At 52.2% G+C, this 18851-nt stretch overlaps 1 protein-coding gene across 7 annotated transcripts in view; it reads right to left on the bottom strand.

Annotated features, from left to right (window-relative positions):
• Positions 1 to 11: 11 nt before the first annotated feature.
• Positions 12 to 18851, bottom strand: part of crtc3 (CREB regulated transcription coactivator 3) — a 27658-nt gene continuing 8818 nt past the window's right edge. For 5 of the 7 annotated variants that reach the window (XM_084681679.1, XM_084681678.1, XM_084681676.1 and 2 more), the window contains 11 exons: positions 10253 to 10315; positions 9099 to 9202; positions 5192 to 5230; positions 4945 to 5030; positions 4789 to 4838; positions 4070 to 4290; positions 2827 to 3092; positions 2303 to 2530; positions 1592 to 1675; positions 1068 to 1263; positions 12 to 872 (listed from right to left, as the gene is read on the bottom strand). In XM_084681679.1, coding sequence (XP_084537805.1) covers positions 670 to 872; positions 1068 to 1263; positions 1592 to 1675; positions 2303 to 2530; positions 2827 to 3092; positions 4070 to 4290; positions 4789 to 4838; positions 4945 to 5030; positions 5192 to 5230; positions 9099 to 9202; positions 10253 to 10315 — 1540 coding nt within the window. In that variant the 3' untranslated portion in view covers positions 12 to 669. The remainder of the gene's footprint in view (positions 873 to 1067; positions 1264 to 1591; positions 1676 to 2302; positions 2531 to 2826; positions 3093 to 4069; positions 4291 to 4788; positions 4839 to 4944; positions 5031 to 5191; positions 5231 to 9098; positions 9203 to 10252; positions 10316 to 18851) is intronic. The other 2 variants (XM_084681680.1, XM_084681681.1) reach the window with 2 other exon arrangements.

The raw sequence follows: 18851 nt of genomic DNA on the forward strand, positions 1-18851 counted from the left end.
GACAGCCCCCCTCTCTGTGCGGGACAGCCCCCCTCTCTGTGCGGGACAGCCCCCCTCTCTGAGTGGGACAGCCCCCCTCTCGGAGTGGGACAGCCCCCCTCTCTGTGCGGGACAGCCCCTCCCAGTCATCAGAGGGAGAGCTGCTTGACTGTGGCAGAGGAAGATGGACAAAGTGTGAACGTGTACCTCTCTCCCTCTGGGCTGTCGTGCTCCAACACCAGCACTGCTGCAGGATCCAGGCTCCTAAGCCTGCCTCAGAGGAGAGGCTGCACATGGAGGAAAGGGATGTATGCCTGTGTGTGTGTGTGTGTGTATGTATGGAGTAAGCAGATGTACAGGATGTGTGCTGCAGACATCTCTTACAGTGAAGGATTACACGGGGTGTGTGAAAAGGTTCACAATGTTATTTGTAAACAGGGTCTGTTCACATGTCTGTTCCTCTGTCATGGCGCGAGCGTGCAAGCAAGTGTGCACGCGCGTGTCTACGTATTCACATTAGTCTCATCTCAGTGGCAGTGGTGACGAGCGCAGCAATGGCTCCAAGATCAGATTGTCTGCATGCATGCATTGTATACACACGTATACAATTGTACATGTGTGTGTGTGTGTGTGTGGTCTTAGCTGTTGATGTTTGTGTGTGTGTGTGTGTGTGTGAGAGTGTGATTGTTTTCACAGTCTATCACTGCGGAAGCTGTCCTCCACAGATGGGTCAGGCAGGACCATGTCAGGGTCGCTGAGCATGCTCAGTCCGTCCAGGCTGAGGGGCTCGATACGCAGCTCGTCCTCCAATGGGAAGCCTTCGGAGTCGAAGCACTCTGGGACGGCCGAGAGGAGGCTGCTGATGTCCTTAGACAGACTGGGGTTGGAGTCGTCTGGAGGGAGACAGATCGTGGTCAGCGCATGGCGCTCTTTTCTACTATACCTAAACCCTTTTATCCATTTTGATTGGATTCAACCTCTATTGAATTCAGCAGAAATGAGCCATTTAAAAATTGCATTGACGCACATACGACAGTAGACATTTAAACAGTACCCCTTCCACTACCCCCCCCCCCCCCCCAACCTACCTGTGAGGATGATATTGGGCACCCCTCCACTACAGTTGGAATACAACATGTTGGGCCTCATCTGCAGGTCCTGCAGGTTGCCGTGGGAACCGCCCAGGCCCATGAGAGCGGCCTGTGAGTAGAGGGAGGAGGGGTCGAAACAGGAGCCCCCTGCCATGGAGCTCATGGCGTTCTCCAGCATGTTATACTGATCCAACTGGGGAGGGCAAAGGCACCATGACCCTCTGCACAGCAACAACATCTACACTTCTCTGTGTATCACAAACAGCATTCATACTAGTCGACTGAGGCGTTGATCCAAAGACCACACAAGTGCCTGTGGACCAGTGAAGTCCCACAGCCACGTGACCTGCCTGATCTTTGCTGAGGTGCGAGCACAACAGTGAGGGCTCTTTGAGAAACCATGGAGAGGGGAGAGCCTGCAGCGTCAGGTTCCCCCCCCCCCCCCTGCCCCAGCCCCCGGCCCCCTGCCCTTGGCCCCCGGCCCTTGGCCCCCGGCCCCGGCCCCCAGCCCTCTGCCTTACCTGGTAGGACAGGGTCTTGGCCTGGCGACTGGAGAACTGGGTGTCCATGAAGGGGTCGTTGAAGAACGCTGCCATGTTGTTGTGCTGGGAGAGACCAAGGAGAAGACACAGGCAGTAAGGAGCATGTCGTGTGCACAAGCAGCTCCACGCAGGATGAATTTGAACTCTGATATCATCATCCTACCAAACCCTCCCCCAACTAATTCCTCCTGTGACCTGAGTGTCATTCTACAAACACAACAGACAGGCTCCAATCAAGCTCACTGACTGAGGATTGGGCCAAAGGCCTGATATAATTCCCATCTCCTTTTGAACATTGGATTTTGGTCTCCGTTACCAATAATTTTGTATTCATTGAGCAAAGAGCAGAGCATTCGGTTTAGTGGATGTGTTGTGGAAAGGGGCATGGAGCACTTGGTGCAAGGGATCAATCAGGTGAACATGAGAGGAGAATTCACCAGAGAGACAGAGATCAGTGGGGTGCTCAGACAGCAAGCCTGGAGAGACTATTAATATCACTGCCTCTTATCTGACCACCCAGACTGCCAGACTCTCTCTCTCTCACACCACACCACACACACACCACACACATGTATACACACACACACACACACACACATTAGACCCACAGTAACAGAGAAAGGGTGGTGGGATAGGAGGAGGTGAGAGGACATTAGGACGGAGCCACAGACAGACTGCTCTCTCACTCACAGGGCTGGAGTTGAAGTCCAGGGGAAGGTTCTGGAGAGGGGAAACTGGCTGCTGCTGCTGCTGTTGGTGATGGTGTTGTTGTTGGTGATGGTGTTGTTGTTGGTGATGTTGTTGTTGTTGTTGTTGACACTGCTGCCCCCCCTGCCCCACTGTATGCTGGGTCTGCTGGTAGAGAGGATAGGGAGGGGGGGGCTCCATGGGCATGCTGCTGGTGTCCAGAGCTACCCCCTGGGGAGGAGACAGGACATCACAAAGCTCACTGTGTAGCACTGATGGATGGGGGGGAGCATGTGTCAAAACATGTGTGCGCCTATGTGTATACCGTCTGTGTGTGTGCTCTACCTCTGTATGTGTGCAAGTCTGTATACCTGTGTGTGTGTGTGTGCGTGCGTGCGTTAGTGTATTCCAGTGTGTGTATGTGAGTGTGTGTACCTGTGTGCGTACCCGTGTGTGTTTGTACCCGTGTGTGTGTGTTCGTACCTGTGTGTGTGCGTAGCTGTGTGTGTGTGCGTTCCTGTGTGTACCTGTGTGATGGGCGACAGCGAGGGGGACATGGTGGGGGACAGCTGCTTGGCCAGGCCCCTGCGCTGCTCTGCCCCGGGCGAGAGGGTGAGGGGGCTAATGGGGGCGGGGCGCCGCCGCGGCGAGCTGCTCATGGCCCCCGGGGGAGGGCTGGAGAGAGACGCCAGGCGCAGCGACGAGTGGATGGAGGGGTTGCTGAGGGACGAGTGCAGCTGGGAGTTGCTGAGCGAGGCCTGGATGGAAGGGTTGCTCAGAGACGAGGACAGGCCTGGAGGAGGAGAGAGAAGCAGACACGGTGTGAGCCGGACAGCTCGGAGCGGTACTGATGCCAGTAAAGGATCGGTCGTTCCCCCTTAATCTGTCTTGGATTGGAGGAGGGGGAGAGCGTGGCTGTGTTAAGGCACAGGCCTGGGAAACAGCAGAGAAGGCAGACAGGATGTGATATGTGTTCCGTTTTCCAGCCCTCTGTCCAATCCACACCCAAAACACTAGGACTAAATTATTCACTCCCCAACTTTAGTGAGACAAAGGGAGACAGGGAGAAAGAGAGAGAGATGAAGAGATAGAGAGGAGAAACGAGGACAGAGGAAAATAAGGGCGGGGGAACAGAGCAAGAAAACAGACAGCAAATAAATTAGCTGTTTGTTTGAATTCAGAATAGGGCCAAAGTTCAACTGAGTCTTGGTTCTCCCGCCAGGCTGTAAGGATGCATAAAACAGTGTATAACACACACACATACACACACACAGGAGGAAAAGCAGAGAAAGAGCGGACATAGCTGTGATCAGATAGAGAGGAGAGGGAGGAGGCGGGGAGACAGATGACAGAGACAGAGCATGTCTCTACGTTCACATGCTTCACAGAGCTGCTCCACGACACACAGCCTCAGCGCAGGCCTCTACAGTACCAGCTTCAACAGCTCCCAACCTGAGAGAACAAACCATCAAGGGGAGCCCCATGGGATCACTACACACACACACACACACACACACACACACACACACACACACACACACACACTTCACTCAAACCTTGATCTAAACACACTCATTCAAAACCTACAATTAAACACCAGACACACACACACACTCATAACACTTTCAACTAAACACAAAAGACACACACCCATAACACCTTCAACTAAACACAAGACACGCACAATACCTTCACCTAAACATGACACACACACATAACACCTTCACATAACACCTAAACACAAGACTCCCCCCCCCCTCCCCAACCCACCCTGGGTGCTTCCTATACCCAGGTGCATCATGGCGGCGGGCAGGTTGCCGGTGCTGCTGCCCCCGCTCAGGTTGGGGTAGGCGCCCCCGTCCTCGGGGTCCAGGGGGGTGGGCAGCGGGGAGGGGAAGTGCAGGTTGCTGAGGTCCGGGAGAGAGCCCCCCGTGTTCAGCGAGCCCTGGTAGTGGGACAGGCCAGCGTTCTGCTCCGGGGACGGAAAAATACTGGGACAGGAAGGAGAGAGGGGAGTTAGAGACAGCCAGGGGACTGGGCTGTGGCACTGCGAGGCTGCTTGGAGGAAGCCCTGCAAGATGGCATGGTGTGGAGTCGTCCTGACTCACTGTACTGACTAGACTGCTGTCGGCACCGACCACAAACACCCCGGAACAATATTGTGCCTCATATGGCTGCCCCTCTGCCAGGCCTATTCCTGCATCCAAACAGACAGCAACAATAGCAGCCTCACACGCCAGTCGTTCGCCCTGTGTGAGTCAGCAGAACGAGGCCTGGGCAGATCCTGATTCACTGCTCCCCGAGTGGACTGTCAGACAACAGAACAGGAGGGCACTAACTGCAGCTGAGTGATGAGAAAGTGCATCAAACCACCCTAACCTTCATTGCTCACGTATTTGTTTTGTTTTAATCTTCTATTACACTACGTGTGGGGGGGTTATGTAGGGTAGATATGTTCATGGTGTTTCATGACGATCTTAATGACTTACTTGATTCCAGGCACTTCACAGGATTTGGGTCGTGAGGAGAGAGACTGGACCTGGAACAGGTAATGATCAGCATGATTACCCAGAGTGCCCTGGGGCTGGCCTGTGTGGCAGCCAGCTAGAGTGACAGTCTCAGACCAGAGGCATGCCGGGGCTTACCTTCTTGGCCTCCCACAGCTGCTTGGGCAGGGGCTTGCTGACTCCTAGGAGCCCCTCCTCGTTCGAAAGGGAGGGGAAGGAGAACACTGTGGACACAGGAACACACAGGCTTGGCGATGGTCACACTGCAACACAGCCAGATCAATATACAGCTCGTCTGAGTGGGGGGGGGGGGGAAGCTGGGACACAGGCGAGTGTGTGTGTGTGTGTGTGTTAGAAGAGAGGAAGCAGGGTGTGACCAACTCACCATCACCAGAGCCATCCACCTCAGCCTCGTTGACACTGGCTGCTCTCCAGGCACCGTCACATGGAGAGACAGAAGGAGGAGAGAGAGACAGAAGGAGAGAGAGACAGAAGGACAGAGAGACAGAAGGACAGAGAGACAGTCAGAAGGACAGAGAGACAGAAGGAGAGAGAGACAGAAGGAGAGACAAACAGAGGGATGGATAGAGAGGATAAAAAAAACAAGACCATAAATCAAAATGTAACCCTCCAGGTGCCCCATTGACATTAACATTTTTGCTCACCAGCTACTGTGGATAGTGGTTTTCCAAAGTTACTAGCCACTCAGCAATTTCACTAGCCACAATTTTGTTGTAGGGAAATCAAGTTTTATTTGATTAAAGTTGACTATACGGTTCGCTACAATTTACTTGAAGAACTAGATTTACAATCCTTTCAAATGTAACCCAAAATCAATACAACATCAAATGGACGTGTTGCCAAATCTTTAGCTATTGTAAGTGTGTAAAGCTCTGTTTGTATGAAAATATGCAACCGATTAAGACAAAGACAAAAAGAGTAGCTCATTGCATATAACGGGGTGTAAAGATGTATCAAAAATATATGAACAAAAAAAAAAGTGTTTGTCCAGTTAAATATTTATAAACAACAACAATTTTAGTCTCTAATATCACTTTCATCACCAGTTTATCTTTTCTTTTTTGACACACAAAAAACCCTCCGGGTTTCCCTACACCTGTTATGTAGCCTGCCGCCACATCCTTGGCTTGCACTGAGCAGGGTCCTCAAGTTTGATCAAAAGCCCCACGACAGGAGCTTTCGCGTGTGTTCGTGCGTCTATGTTGCTTAGCAATGAACGTACGGTGGCCGAGACTGTTTAGCACAGGGGGAAACGATACGTGCTGGTTGTATTGCGTGTCTCACGGTCAATGCGTGAGGCTTGAAAACCCTGCAAGAGTTTATTCTTTTGTTTTGAGAAGACTACAATAAAAAATCTTATAGCAAGAGATATGTCGAATTCCACCTGCCAAAGTGGCTCGTAAGAGTGACTGCTTTACCCGCCACAGCCGAATTCTACCCGCATTTGGCGGGTGGCAATGTCATGCCCTGCATGCATGCATGTATGTATGTATGTATGTATGTATGTGTGTATGTATGTGTGTACTGTGCAAAAGTCTTAGGCACAATAAAACGTTTACAAAAGTTAAAGAAAAATGCTTTAAGAAATTATGAAATACATTTTTTTATGAAAGGTTTAGCAAAATTGCACTTTTATACTGCTGCACAAATAAAAAAATTATATTACATACATTTCTTTGATTAAATGTTGCATTCAAATCTGATACACTTAAACATTTTTTTTTTAGCAACATTACATTTTGATTTACTATAATTCTAATGTATTTTTACTACAAATAGGTAATATAGGTAACTAATACGGAACAAAACTTTCTGCATCACTATAAGTATCCTCATCTGCCTACTCACCGACGAGACACCAGAGATGTCGCCTACTAATTAATAAACTGCTTTGCGCAATTCCTGTGTTGTTCTTAATTACGAATGAAATATTAATAATAAAAGCTGCCTTCGTGTACACACCGCCCTCATCGAAGCATGCAATTCAAGAAAAACTGTAGCATTTCATTGAAGAAATACAGTATAAGACATTATTTGTGTAAAAGATCTTGGGTGCCCAAGACTTATGCACAGTACTGTATGTATGTAGGGCATCAATTCCACTGACTAGAGAGCCGGGTCTGGGTTGTTAGTATATCAGCGATGTGACTCACAGGCTCAAATCACACCCAGTCCATACAGGCTGCTAGACACTGAAAAAGCAAGAGGAAGTGATGGAGGGATCAGAGAGAGAGAGAGAGAGAACAAGAGAGAGAACAAGAGAGAGAACAAGAGAGAGACAGAGAGAGACAGAGAGAGACAGAGACAGAGACAGAGACAGAGACAGAGAGAGAGAGAGAGAGAGAGAGAGAGAGAGAGAGAGAGAGAGAGAGAGAGAGAGAGAGAGAGAGAGAGAGAGAGAGAGAGAGAGAGAGAGAGAGAGAGAGAGAGAGAGAGAGAGAGAGACAGAGAGAGAGAGAGAGAGGACCGGAGTGGGGGGCAGGGCAGAGCACAGGGCTAGGCTGAGTGACCAAAGGCCCAGTGAGACTAGAAAGAGGACCATTGTTTTCCTGGGTCTCTATGATCCGAAATAGGACAGAAGCTCTTTCTCCTCCTCCTCCTCCTCCCCCTCCTCTCCTACCAAGAGCAGGCTGGGCGCCAGACCAGCACTCCTTCTTCCCTCTGTGCCTTGTCTCATTCCATCTCCCTCTCATTCCCTTTCTTCTCTCCAGCGTCACACAGAAATATCTCTCTGCACATCTTTCTCCTTTCTTCAAGCCTTTTTCTCTCTGTGTGCCTGTGTATGGACCCTCTTCACTCCTCCCTTTCAAACCCCATTTCCTTTCCCTCTCTTCCTCAGCGTAGTGTTTGTTAGCAGCGGTCAGCTCTCAGCTTGCTAGAGCACAGAGACAGCAACAGCCCAGCGATGTACCACACCGCCAGGTGACTCCACCCCCACCTCCATCACTGCTCACAGATGCTACTGACGGAAACCAGAAGAGTGGCTCGGAAAATGTTTGGTGTTACTGGCTGAAATCTGGTCTAGAGCAGGGAAGGTGTCTGGTCTAGAGCAGGGAAGGTGTCTGGTCTAGAGCAGGGAAGGTGTCTGGTCTAGAGCAGGGAAGGTGTCTGGTCTAGAGCAGGGAAGGTGTCTGGTCTAGAGCAGGGAAGGTGTCTGGTCTAGAGCAGGGAAGGTGTCTGGTCTAGAGCAGGGAAGGTGTCTGGTCTAGAGCAGGGAAGGTGTCTGGTCTAGAGCAGGGAAGGTGTCTGATGAGGAGCAGGAGCATGTCTCTACTTGTGGTTGTTTCCACTTCATGTGAGGCAGCTCAGGGCTGTGTGTTCATACACCATACAAGTGTGAATGCCACCAGCCAAGTAATAACAAGGTCATAATCCTACTGACATTCATTCCAGCAAGTGTCTCACGAACACACACATCAGAAGGGAGTGGTTGCAGGGGGTGTCAAATGGCACACTACATTCAGCCTACCACAGCAGCCCGGGTTCCATCCCAGCCCGCGACCTTTGCTGCAAGTCATCTTCTCTCTCTTACACCCCCCCCCCTTTCCTGTCTTACAATGATGAATAAAGTGGAAAAGCCTCAAAACACTGTGAGAAGTGAGCAATTGCACACACCTGACAGAAACGCACAGATGCGTGTGCGGTGCAGGCAGGTTGGCAGAAACCAAACCTCCTCAACCTCGTCGGCGTGTAGAGATTCTGTTTGTATTTCAAACTCACGCTTGGACCGGATCTTTGGCCAATATCCTGTTTAAACTTGTTGGCTAAACAAAAGGCAGTAGTAATCCACCACAGGGCTCTACAGAGAGAGCCCACGCCACGTCAGCTTTCCATGCCATAAAAATGTCAAAAATCACCTCAAATTGCAACTGACGCACGACACACACACACACACACACGGACATTCCTCTCGTCAGAGACAAAGCCCAGCACCAGCCACGGACAAGCATCTCTTGGGCATCCATTTTGTGTTTGCAAAGTAAGCAGAGCCGGAGAGATGGACTGTGTTCTCTGTTAATAAGTGACTTACAGAGAGGAACACAAACACCACACACCACCGTGTGCTGCAGCGCGCGCGCGCGCGTGTGTGTGTGTGTGTGTGAGCCCGACAGTGAGTGAGGAAGGGAGGGGAGTGAGCCAGGTGAATGAGCACCAGTTGAAAATCTTCCCGTTTGGCTAGGGTGGGGCTTATTCTCATCTGAGCATGAGCCATAGTACACTTCATGGTTCCCTGTATGTGTGTGTGTGTGTGTGTGTGTGTGTGCTCTCACCGTTGCGCTGGGGTGGCCCTCTGGCCATCTGCTGGTTCATTCCAAAAGGATCCTGGGGGTTGGGGTTCATGGCGCTCGTGTGCAGCGCAGAGTCTGAATTGGTTCTGTGTAGGAGGAGAGACGGGGCAGAGGAGCAGGATGTTAGTGCTATGACACGCTGGACACCAACACAAGACTGCCTGCCGCACTGAGTGAGGGACTGAGTCATCCGGGTCAGAGTTCTGCTCTGCCTACACACTCCTGTGAACCCTCACTCTCCTTCAGGCCGTGGTGATAAGAACACACACACACACACACACACACACACAAACTCGTTGACTCATTCATGCAATCGCGAAACGCACCTTCGCTGGCACACACTCGCTCGATTAGAACCTTGTGCACGCGTGCACTCATTTGTTCATTGATGAAGCGGCTGGGACAGGCGGGCGTGCGTACACCTTGGCACTCCCGTGCCTCCCTTTCACTAGCTACACCTGAGGGCTTTCTCGAGTGCTCTCCATGAGGCTCCAGTGGCTGTGGTTCTGCCTCTCTGCCTCTCTGGACACGTCCCTCTCCTAGCGGTGGCTCAGTCACCCCTCCCTGTTGCCCTCAGACATCCCTGACCTGGAGACAGGAGCTGACGCTGTTTTCTCATTTGACGACTCGTGTCACAAACCCTGCTGATTGGCAGAGGCCCGTGTGTCTGCGTTCGGTGGCGTCAGGAGGAAGAGAGAACTGGTTAAAGGAAGGCGTGAATAAGCTGTGGATTCACACCGGCGGTGTTAGTGGCAGCACGGGGCACTGTGGTGTCCTAAAGCTTAAAGGGTTAGTGAGGAAAAACTATTGATTAGTGTGTTGCATGAACAAAAGAGTGAGCGACTCTTGGAGTGACTGAGAGAAACGGAGAGATGCAGAGAGAGAGATATACGGGGAGAGAACTACTCAGACCACAGTAGAGTTCTGACTGTGAACCCGTGTTTATGGGAGAGCCTCCTCTGACAGAAGAAATAAGCGGGGGAGTGGGGGGGGGGGTGGGATCAAGAGATGGCCGGGATGAGGAGGGTCCTGGCAGAGCATCACAGTCAGAAGAGAGCAGAGTGACAAAGTGGTCCGGAGAGGTCGGTCTACGTGACAGAGAGAGGAGAAGAACGACTGTAGAGGTCAAAGGTCACCTGTTGAGCTGTGATATTAATCTAAACCCAGGGCGTTTCTCCTCAGTCCACGGCTGCTGCTCCCTTCAGAGACAAAGAGAGACCAGAGAGAGAGAGAGAGAGAGAGAGAGATACAGAGAAACCAGAGATAAACACAGAGAAAGACCAGAGAGAGAGAGAGATACAGAGAGAGAGAGAGATACAGAGAGAGACAAGACAGACATTTAGAGGAGGACATCCCAAGACGCTTGTTGGTTACTCCCCCTGTACTGGGTTCAGTACAGGAGAGTAAGAGACAGAAGAAATCATACATAATTGCTACACACAAATGATCCAGACAAACTTGCCCCCTGAGAGAGTGAAGAGAAAACAGACAGTACATGAGGCACTGTACAGCAGTGCTTCTCTAACTGGGGGCCACAGGAGATGAGAGATGATGCACACTGCTAAAAAGAAGATTGAATTATAAGGGGGGGGGGGGTACCACTGCAGTAGATTGCACAAGAAATCAGAAGCCACTCCCATCTGATCACAGCCCCCTGAAGAGATAGGTTTGTCTGGCAACAGGCACAATACAAAACATGAAAAAACTTGTGATCAAGTGCAGTCTTTCTTCAGCCCACAACAATGACAAGGGAAAAAATGATCTACAGTATAATTCTGCCAGAATGTGTCCAAGTACTGAAATACAAATGAAACCCACAAACACCATCTTGATTCCACATGAAGGAACCTTGAAAACTCCAAATGTTGTTGGTGGCATGTTTTCTCTTTGTAATGCGGAAATTATTTTCCTTCAAACCAAGACAACACAGCTCTACAACAGTCACTTAGTCTTGAGGTACAGATGGTTCTAACCTTGAACACACACACACACGCGCACACGCACGCACACACACACACACACACACACACAAAGACAGCTGGACTCGGTGAACCATGAAACCCAGATTCTTTCCCAGTTAGAAAGCTGTCCACTGTGGTGATCCCACAGTACCCCCAGTACCCGAGCCCTCCTCCCCCTGCAGGGACGCCCTCCTCCCCCTGCAGGGGACGCCCTCCTCCCCCTGCAGGGGACGCCCTCCTCCCCCTGCAGGGGACGCCCTCCTCCCCCTGCAGGGGACGCCCTCCTCCCCCTGCAGGGACGCCCTCCTCCCCCTGCAGGGACGCCCTCCTCCCCCTGCAGGGGACGCCCTCCTCCCCCTGCAGGGGACGCCCTCCTCCCCCTGCAGGGGACGCCCTCCTCCCCCTGCAGGGGACGCCCTGCACTTTGACTCTTCCTCATCGGTCGGGGGAGAGAAGCAGGGGTAATAAAAGGAGGGCCACACCTCCACACCTGTCATGTCACCAGGCTGGGCTCACTTATCGACCTGCCTGCAGGGCGGGCGTTACATCCACTGCAACACCTACCTCTGGTGATACCTCGGGGGTCACCGTGGGAGTGTGAAACACACCCAAAACGCACCCAACTGGTCCGAAAAAGCGAAACGTCAGCCCCAAAGCTCTTCCTTGGGTGTGCGTGTGTCAGGTGAAGGGCAGCCGTGGTGATGAGCGGAGAAGGCTGCAGAGAAGGCTCATCAGGACCGGGGACCTGCTCAGACTGGGCAGCTCAGGCCTATGAGACGGCTACTGACGGTTTGAGCCTCTTGTTCCGTGGCATGCACGCTTAATGGCCGGACGCAGATTGGATGTCATCACTACGGCAATCACACGCACGCGCAGTGGGAAACAGCAGGGCAGGAGTCCAGCAGGGCACCAGACAGACAGAGCTGTGTGGCTGGTCTGGCCCCCCCCCCCCCCCGCCCCACCACCAGATAACAGCAGCTTCGTTGCACATTTCCAAGTTAAGCCGTTTGTCTCTCCCCCTGCGCTGTACTGTACCAGGGCTTAGCAGCACAGGCCATATGGGGACCAGCCAGCCAGCCCCTCCCCTTCACTCTCGGGTCATCCCAGAGCCCACTACCCTCCCCTTCACTCTCGGGTCATCCCAGAGCCCACTACCCTCCCCTTCACTCTCGGGTCATCCCAGAGCCCACTACCCTCCCCTTCACTCTCGGGTCATCCCAGAGCCCACTACCCTCCCCTTTACTCTCGGGTCATCCCAGAGCCCACTACCCTCCCCTTTACTCTCGGGTCATCCCAGAGCCCACTACCCTCCCCTTCACTCTCGGGTCATCCCAGAGCCCACTACCCTCCCCTTCAGTCTCGGGTCATCCCAGAGCCCACTACCCTCCCCTTCACTCTCGGGTCATCCCAGAGCCCACTACCCTCCCCTTCACTCTCGGGTCATCCCAGAGCCCACTACCCTCCCCTTCACTCTCGGGTCATCCCAGAGCCCACTACCCTCCCCTTCACTCTCGGGTCATCCCAGAGCCCACTACCCTCCCCTTCACTCTCGGGTCATCCCAGAGCCCACTACCCTCCCCTTCACTCTCGGGTCATCCCAGAGCCCACTACCCTCCCCACTCTGTGCCTCTACCCTACACAGTCCTCCCTCTCATCCCACTTTCTGCGTATTCCCACTATTAAAGGGACTTATTACAGGAATAAAAAAATATATCTGCAAATGGTAAAGGCAGCTTTATAAACATAGCCTCCAGACGATTAGAGGTCAAATGGTGCAGCATGGAGGATAAACACAGAATCAACACGCACGCACACACACACACAGATTTACACTCCACTCAAGCAGCCGAATATCACTCAGAAGTGCGTGGTTCCATCCATCTGATAGCTGCTGTTGTCGTCTTTATTTAGCTCTAGCATGGTGGGGCAGGCTGCTGCTGTGGCACTCATCCTGGGATCTGATCTGAGACAATCACAATCCTACCTAACTCCATTCTCGAGAGTAGAACTACAATCCCACCAAGCTCCATTCTAGAACCACAATCCCACCAAGCTCCATTCTAAAACCACAATCCCACCAAGCTCCATTCTAGAACCACAATCCCACCAAGCTCCATTCTAGAACCACAATCCCACCAAGCTCCATTCTAGAACCACAATCCCACCAAGCTCCATTCTAAAACCACAATCCCACCAAGCTCCATTCTAGAACCACAATCCCACCAAGTTCCATTCTAGAACCACAATCCCACCAAGCTCCATTCTAGAACCACAATCCCACCAAGCTCCATTCTAAAACCACAATCCCACCAAGCTCCATTCTAGAACCACAATCCCACCAAGCTCCATTCTGTAATCACAATCCCACCAAGCTCCATTCTAGAACCACAATCCCACCAAGCTCCATTCTAGAACCACAATCCCACCAAGCTCCATTCTAGAACCACAATCCCACCAAGCTCCATTCTAAAACCACAATCCCACCAAGCTCCATTCTAGAACCACAATCCCACCAAGTTCCATTCTAGAACCACAATCCCACCAAGCTCCATTCTAGAACCACAATCCCACCAAGCTCCATTCTAAAACCACAATCCCACCAAGCTCCATTCTAGAACCACAATCCCACCAAGCTCCATTCTGTAATCACAATCCCACCAAGCTCCATTCTAGAACCACAATCCCACCAAGCTCCATTCTAGAACCACAATCCCACCAAGCTCCATTCTAGAACCACAATCCCACCAAGCTCCATTCTAAAACCACAATCCCACCAAGCTCCATTCTAGAACCACAATCCCACCAAGTTCCATTCTAGAACCACAATCCCACCAAGCTCCATTCTAGAACCACAATCCCACCAAGCTCCATTCTAAAACCACAATCCCACCAAGCTCCATTCTAGAACCACAATCCCACCAAGCTCCATTCTGTAATCACAATCCCATTCCAGCTCCATTCTACAGGGAGAATCCCCCCAGACACACTGAAGAATCAGAACCCCCCCAGCTGCATCTAAAGGAGCGCCTGGCTGTGTGATCCCATCCTCTGGACCGCCGTCCCCAGAGAAGCCAGTGGAGGAAGAGCTGGCCAGTGATGGGTGGGTGGGGGTGGAGGAGGGCGTGGGACTGGAACAGAGGCAGTGACCCCAGCTCATGACCCAGGCCAGCTGTGTTCTGTGGGGACTCATCCATGGCTGTGCTCAGGTCTCAGGACCAGACAACAGCCTCCGGCCAGGCACCAGTGAAACTACAGGTCCCAGGAGAGACGTGTTCTGGAGGTCTGCTCCAAACACACACAACCCAACCGTGAACTCCTTAACATTGAAATGACAGGGTCAAACAGCCTTATATAGCTCTACAGCAGCGAACAGGAATTCTATTTATTCATTTTTGTATTTTGACCAAATGAGAAAGAAAAAAATGACAGGCTAAAAATAAAAGGGCATCAATCTTTATCACCAATCTGGTTTTATAAGCTGTTGGCCAGAACAGTGAGAGGCTTTGTGAAACGTTCCCTTGCATTTCTGCCATGCCTGTGGGTCCCACAGCACTGACCCCATCCGCTCACAGGAGAAGCCCGGGGTAGTGTGTCGCACCGGCCGAGCGCTTTCATCACGTACCCTCGAACACCCCTGCAAAGCAAACACGCATGCATCACATCGCTCTTGACACGCGCTCCTGCTATCTATACACCGGATCTGCAATCCATCTCCCGCGCTCATAAACCTTGGCCCTGACAAGCCTGTGGTGCGCGGCCGAGGGCGGCGCTCAAGGGGTTAAAAGGGATTTGGGCGCCCGGCGGTAATGCGATGCAGATGTGGCCGGCTCTGTAAACCCTTCCCCCTGCACTCTCTCTCCCCGGAGAGAGACCAGCAGAGCATCTGGCTCCTAGCACGGCCCTGCAGGACACGTCTCTCCCGAGTCTCGTCACAAACACCAGTTATCTGCAACCCCTTGCTCACAACACAGCCCAGCACAGTCCTCTCACAGGGGGGGGGGACTGGGGACACACCTAGGTGTGTGACCCTCAAGGTCAAATACAGAACAAGGGTCTGCTTCAACTGGGTGAGGGGTCAAGTCAACTGGACACACAGGGGGGCAGCCGGGGGAGCGCTTGGAGCAGCTGGTCGGGTGATGCGGAGCTATGCTACTGTCGTCTCAGATGAGAGGTTGCAACTCATTCATAAGCCTGCACAACGCGCACATCCCTGCAGTCAAACGCGGATGCTAGACATTTCTGGAGGTGTTTTACGGTGGTAGCTATAAACTCAGAGTCAGATCACGCATAGCTGGAATGACCCATGTGACCTCAGAGGCTCCCAGAATCCTCATCTCCTTCCAATGATTTGTTTACTCTACTCTGGCCCCGGTCTGTCCTGGCCCCGGTCTGTCCTGGCCCCGGTCTGTCCTGGCCCCGGTCTGTCCTGGCCCCGGTCTGTCCTGGCCCCGGTCTGTCCTGGCCCCGGTCTGTCCTGGCCCCGGTCTGCCCTAGTCTTGGTCTGCCCTGGCCCTGGTCTGCCCTAGCCCTGGTCTGCCCTAGCCCTGGTCTGCCCTAGCCCTGGTCTGTTCTGGCCTTGTAGTCAGCTCAGTGTCCTCCTATTTGCTTTACTGCTGCATGAAATGAAATACCATAAATCCACCACTACAAATAACCTAAATCCAGCTCAGTGACTCAGGTCTGGCAGATGGGGTACTGCCGAGCGGAGAGGGATTCAGCCTTCCTCTGCTCTCTGAGCAAGAGCTGCAACAACACACACCATCAAAGATTGAGGCTAAGGGACCAAGACCAACCCAAATCACTTTAACAATGCAAAGCTTTAGTTTTCCTAAAGGCGATGAACAGACCGGCTGGGATGAGAGCTGACCACGACAAAACTACGAGCAATCCTCCACACGGAGAAAGGAAACAGAGCAGACCCCTAACCCTTGTCAGGCACCTGCCTGGTCTAGAATACAGCCACTTAGGCTCATCAAATGAAGTCCACCTATGAACACGTACCACTGAAGAACCCAAGCAGAAGGACAGCACACCTTTCCAGGGTTCCTGACCTCTTAAGTGCACAGAGAAAGCCCCAGAAGCAGGGGGACAGTGTGACTACGTTTACATGATGGTATCAATTCGAATCTAGCTTTAGTCGGATAATGCTAATCAACTGCTATTATCCTAATATATATGGCAGTGAATAAACCAAATCATTGGCCAAAAGCATGTCATATCCCAGGACGAGATGTGACGTGACGCTGTTTTCATTACAACTAGTGGTGATACAGCCCTTTCCGCTTGACCTCTTCACCACTACCAACAACATCAACAACATTTCAAGAAAGACGGCGAACGGAGAGCAAGGTGAAGCTACGTCCCTCTACATTTCGTGCATGATGACAATACTGTGAGTACTGCGAATGCAAACGGCGCTATTGGCGCTATTGGCTCGCGTTGTTTGTTTCTGCCGGGCCGGCTCCCGGCAGCGACAACTTATCGTCTTTTTCGACTTCCAGGTCAGACCTGAGAGGGAGGGCTGCGGGATCTCAAGCATGTGCAAAGACGCAGAGTCCAGTTCATTGTCCAATTCACCGTTTACAAGCATGCGATGTCCGAATTATCAACCGACTCAGATCAAGTTATCTCGGGGTGTCGATCGGATCGCAGTCGGACCGCAATTATTCAAACAAAGGTGTTATTCTAAGGGATAATTCTATTTCAGTCCAAATAAGCCAGTAATTCGAATCCATGTAACCACGGTGAGTGTCTCTGTAACTCAGCGATGTGGATCCAGGTGCACTGTGAAGGTGAAGGCAGATGGTAGTTCCATGCTGCTGTGTCTAGTTGATGATAGCCAGACTGCAGAACCAGGTGGCTGGGGCCAGTCTCATGGGGGCAGGAGAGAGAGGGAGAGCTGGGGCCAGTCTCATGGGGGCAGGAGAGAGAGGGAGAGCTGGGGCCAGTCTCATGGGGGCAGGAGAGAGAGGGAGAGCTGGGGCCAGTCTCATGGGGGCAGGAGAGAGAGGGAGAGCTGGGGCCAGTCTCATGGGGACAGGAGAGAGAGGGAGAGCTGGGGCCAGTCTCATGGGGGCAGGAGAGAGAGGGAGAGCTGGGGCCAGTCTCATGGGGACAGGAGAGAGAGGGAGAGCTGGGGCCAGTCTCATGGGGGCAGGAGAGAGAGGGAGAGCTGGGGCCAGTCTCATGGGGGCAGGAGAGAGAGGGAGAGCTGGGGCCAGTCTCATGGGGGCAGGAGAGAGAGGGAGAGCTGGGGCCAGTCTCATGGGGACAGGAGAGAGAGGGAGAGCTGGGGCCAGTCTCATGGGGACAGGAGAGAGAGGGAGAGCTGGGGCCAGTCTCATGGGGGCAGGAGAGAGAGGGAGAGCTGGGGCCAGTCTCATGGGGGCAGGAGAGAGAGGGAGAGCTGGGGCCAGTCTCATGGGGACAGGAGAGAGAGGGAGAGCTCATTCCCAGGGGATGGGGAGACGGCTTCAAAGTGTGCGGTTTGAAAGGCAGCAGCAGGACTATTACACACAGTATTCCAACCAATAACTGGTATTGATCTCTTGTGAAAGCAGCAGCCTGCCTGCGAGACCTTCCTTTCTCAGGGCCATGCATATCCAGAGAACTGTTACACTCATGACATCATGTTGGTGTGATGTCGTTCAAGCAGGCTTAACATCTTCTGAAGGCTCAAAGAACCACTGCTTGCCAAAGTACTGTAATTTTCTTTTTTTTTTTTTTACAATGGAAACACAGGTGGTTACCAAGCCAACATGTTCTACCAGTTCTGGTAAAGTTAGAGGTGGAGTCACTGGCATTTGCCTGTTAGCACTAGAACCCTGTCACCTAAGCCCTACTGAAAGGGGTTAAAGCAGAGATAATTACACACACAAATATTTCTCACTTCCAAAAATATGAAACGGACACACAGTTTAGGCATGGTTTTTGTCTTAAGCGTAATGGATTTGAAATGACTCATAAGTTAGGATTAAACACATGCTGTCTTTCGTAAAGGATCCACGTCGGCTGGTCTCCACTGCACCGACCCAAAGTGTTGGGAGTGGGAATGGCACATGGCCCACCCAGCGCTCTGCCTCCGTTCGGAGAACAAAAGGTCACGGCAGAGTCTGTTCGCCCAGTCAGGAGGCTCCGCAGCCAACCTGTTCTCTGCTGTCAACAGTGACATGAGGGCGTGGACCCCATTCAGCTTTACAAGTCAGTACTGTACAGTCAACATGGAGGCCAGCGGCAGGCTCTGGGCTGTGGCTCAGCTGCTGCAGTGCAAGGGAGGAGGAGGGAGGAGGAGGAGGGGCTGCTGGCCGCTTGCCAAGCCGACATTCAAAACACAACTGCGGAGAGAGGAGGCACAGAAAGAGGAAGGAGAAAGGGAGAGCAGAGAAAGAGAGATCGGTAAAGAGGAAGGAGAGAGTAAGAGAGACAGACACAGAGAGAAAGAGAGAGCGAGCGAGAGCAAGAGAGAGAAGAGGTGCATGGCAAAGCCTTTTATTGCAGGGCTGTAAATCACTCCCTTGTAAACACAGGAGAAAAAACGTCTAGTAATTACACCACCAGCTCTGGGTAGGTAGAACCAGGCAGTTTAACTGAAAACAAGGATGTTGGCTGCACAGGCACCTTAAAAAACAAGCCAGCCTATCAGTTAGCATCCGCCAGATGTTATTCGTGGTTGGGTAGGAAACAGTGAGAGCAGGGCAGCCCAGTGCTGTGGACTGGCTTCACCCTGTGACAGTGTGGAACCTGAGGGCCAGCAGGGTGCTGTTGCATCTGACCT

The sequence above is a fragment of the Hypomesus nipponensis genome, chromosome 19 (assembly GCF_054491055.1).
Source record: "Hypomesus nipponensis isolate SF chromosome 19, ASM5449105v1, whole genome shotgun sequence".
NCBI classification, from domain to species: domain Eukaryota; kingdom Metazoa; phylum Chordata; class Actinopteri; order Osmeriformes; family Osmeridae; genus Hypomesus; species Hypomesus nipponensis.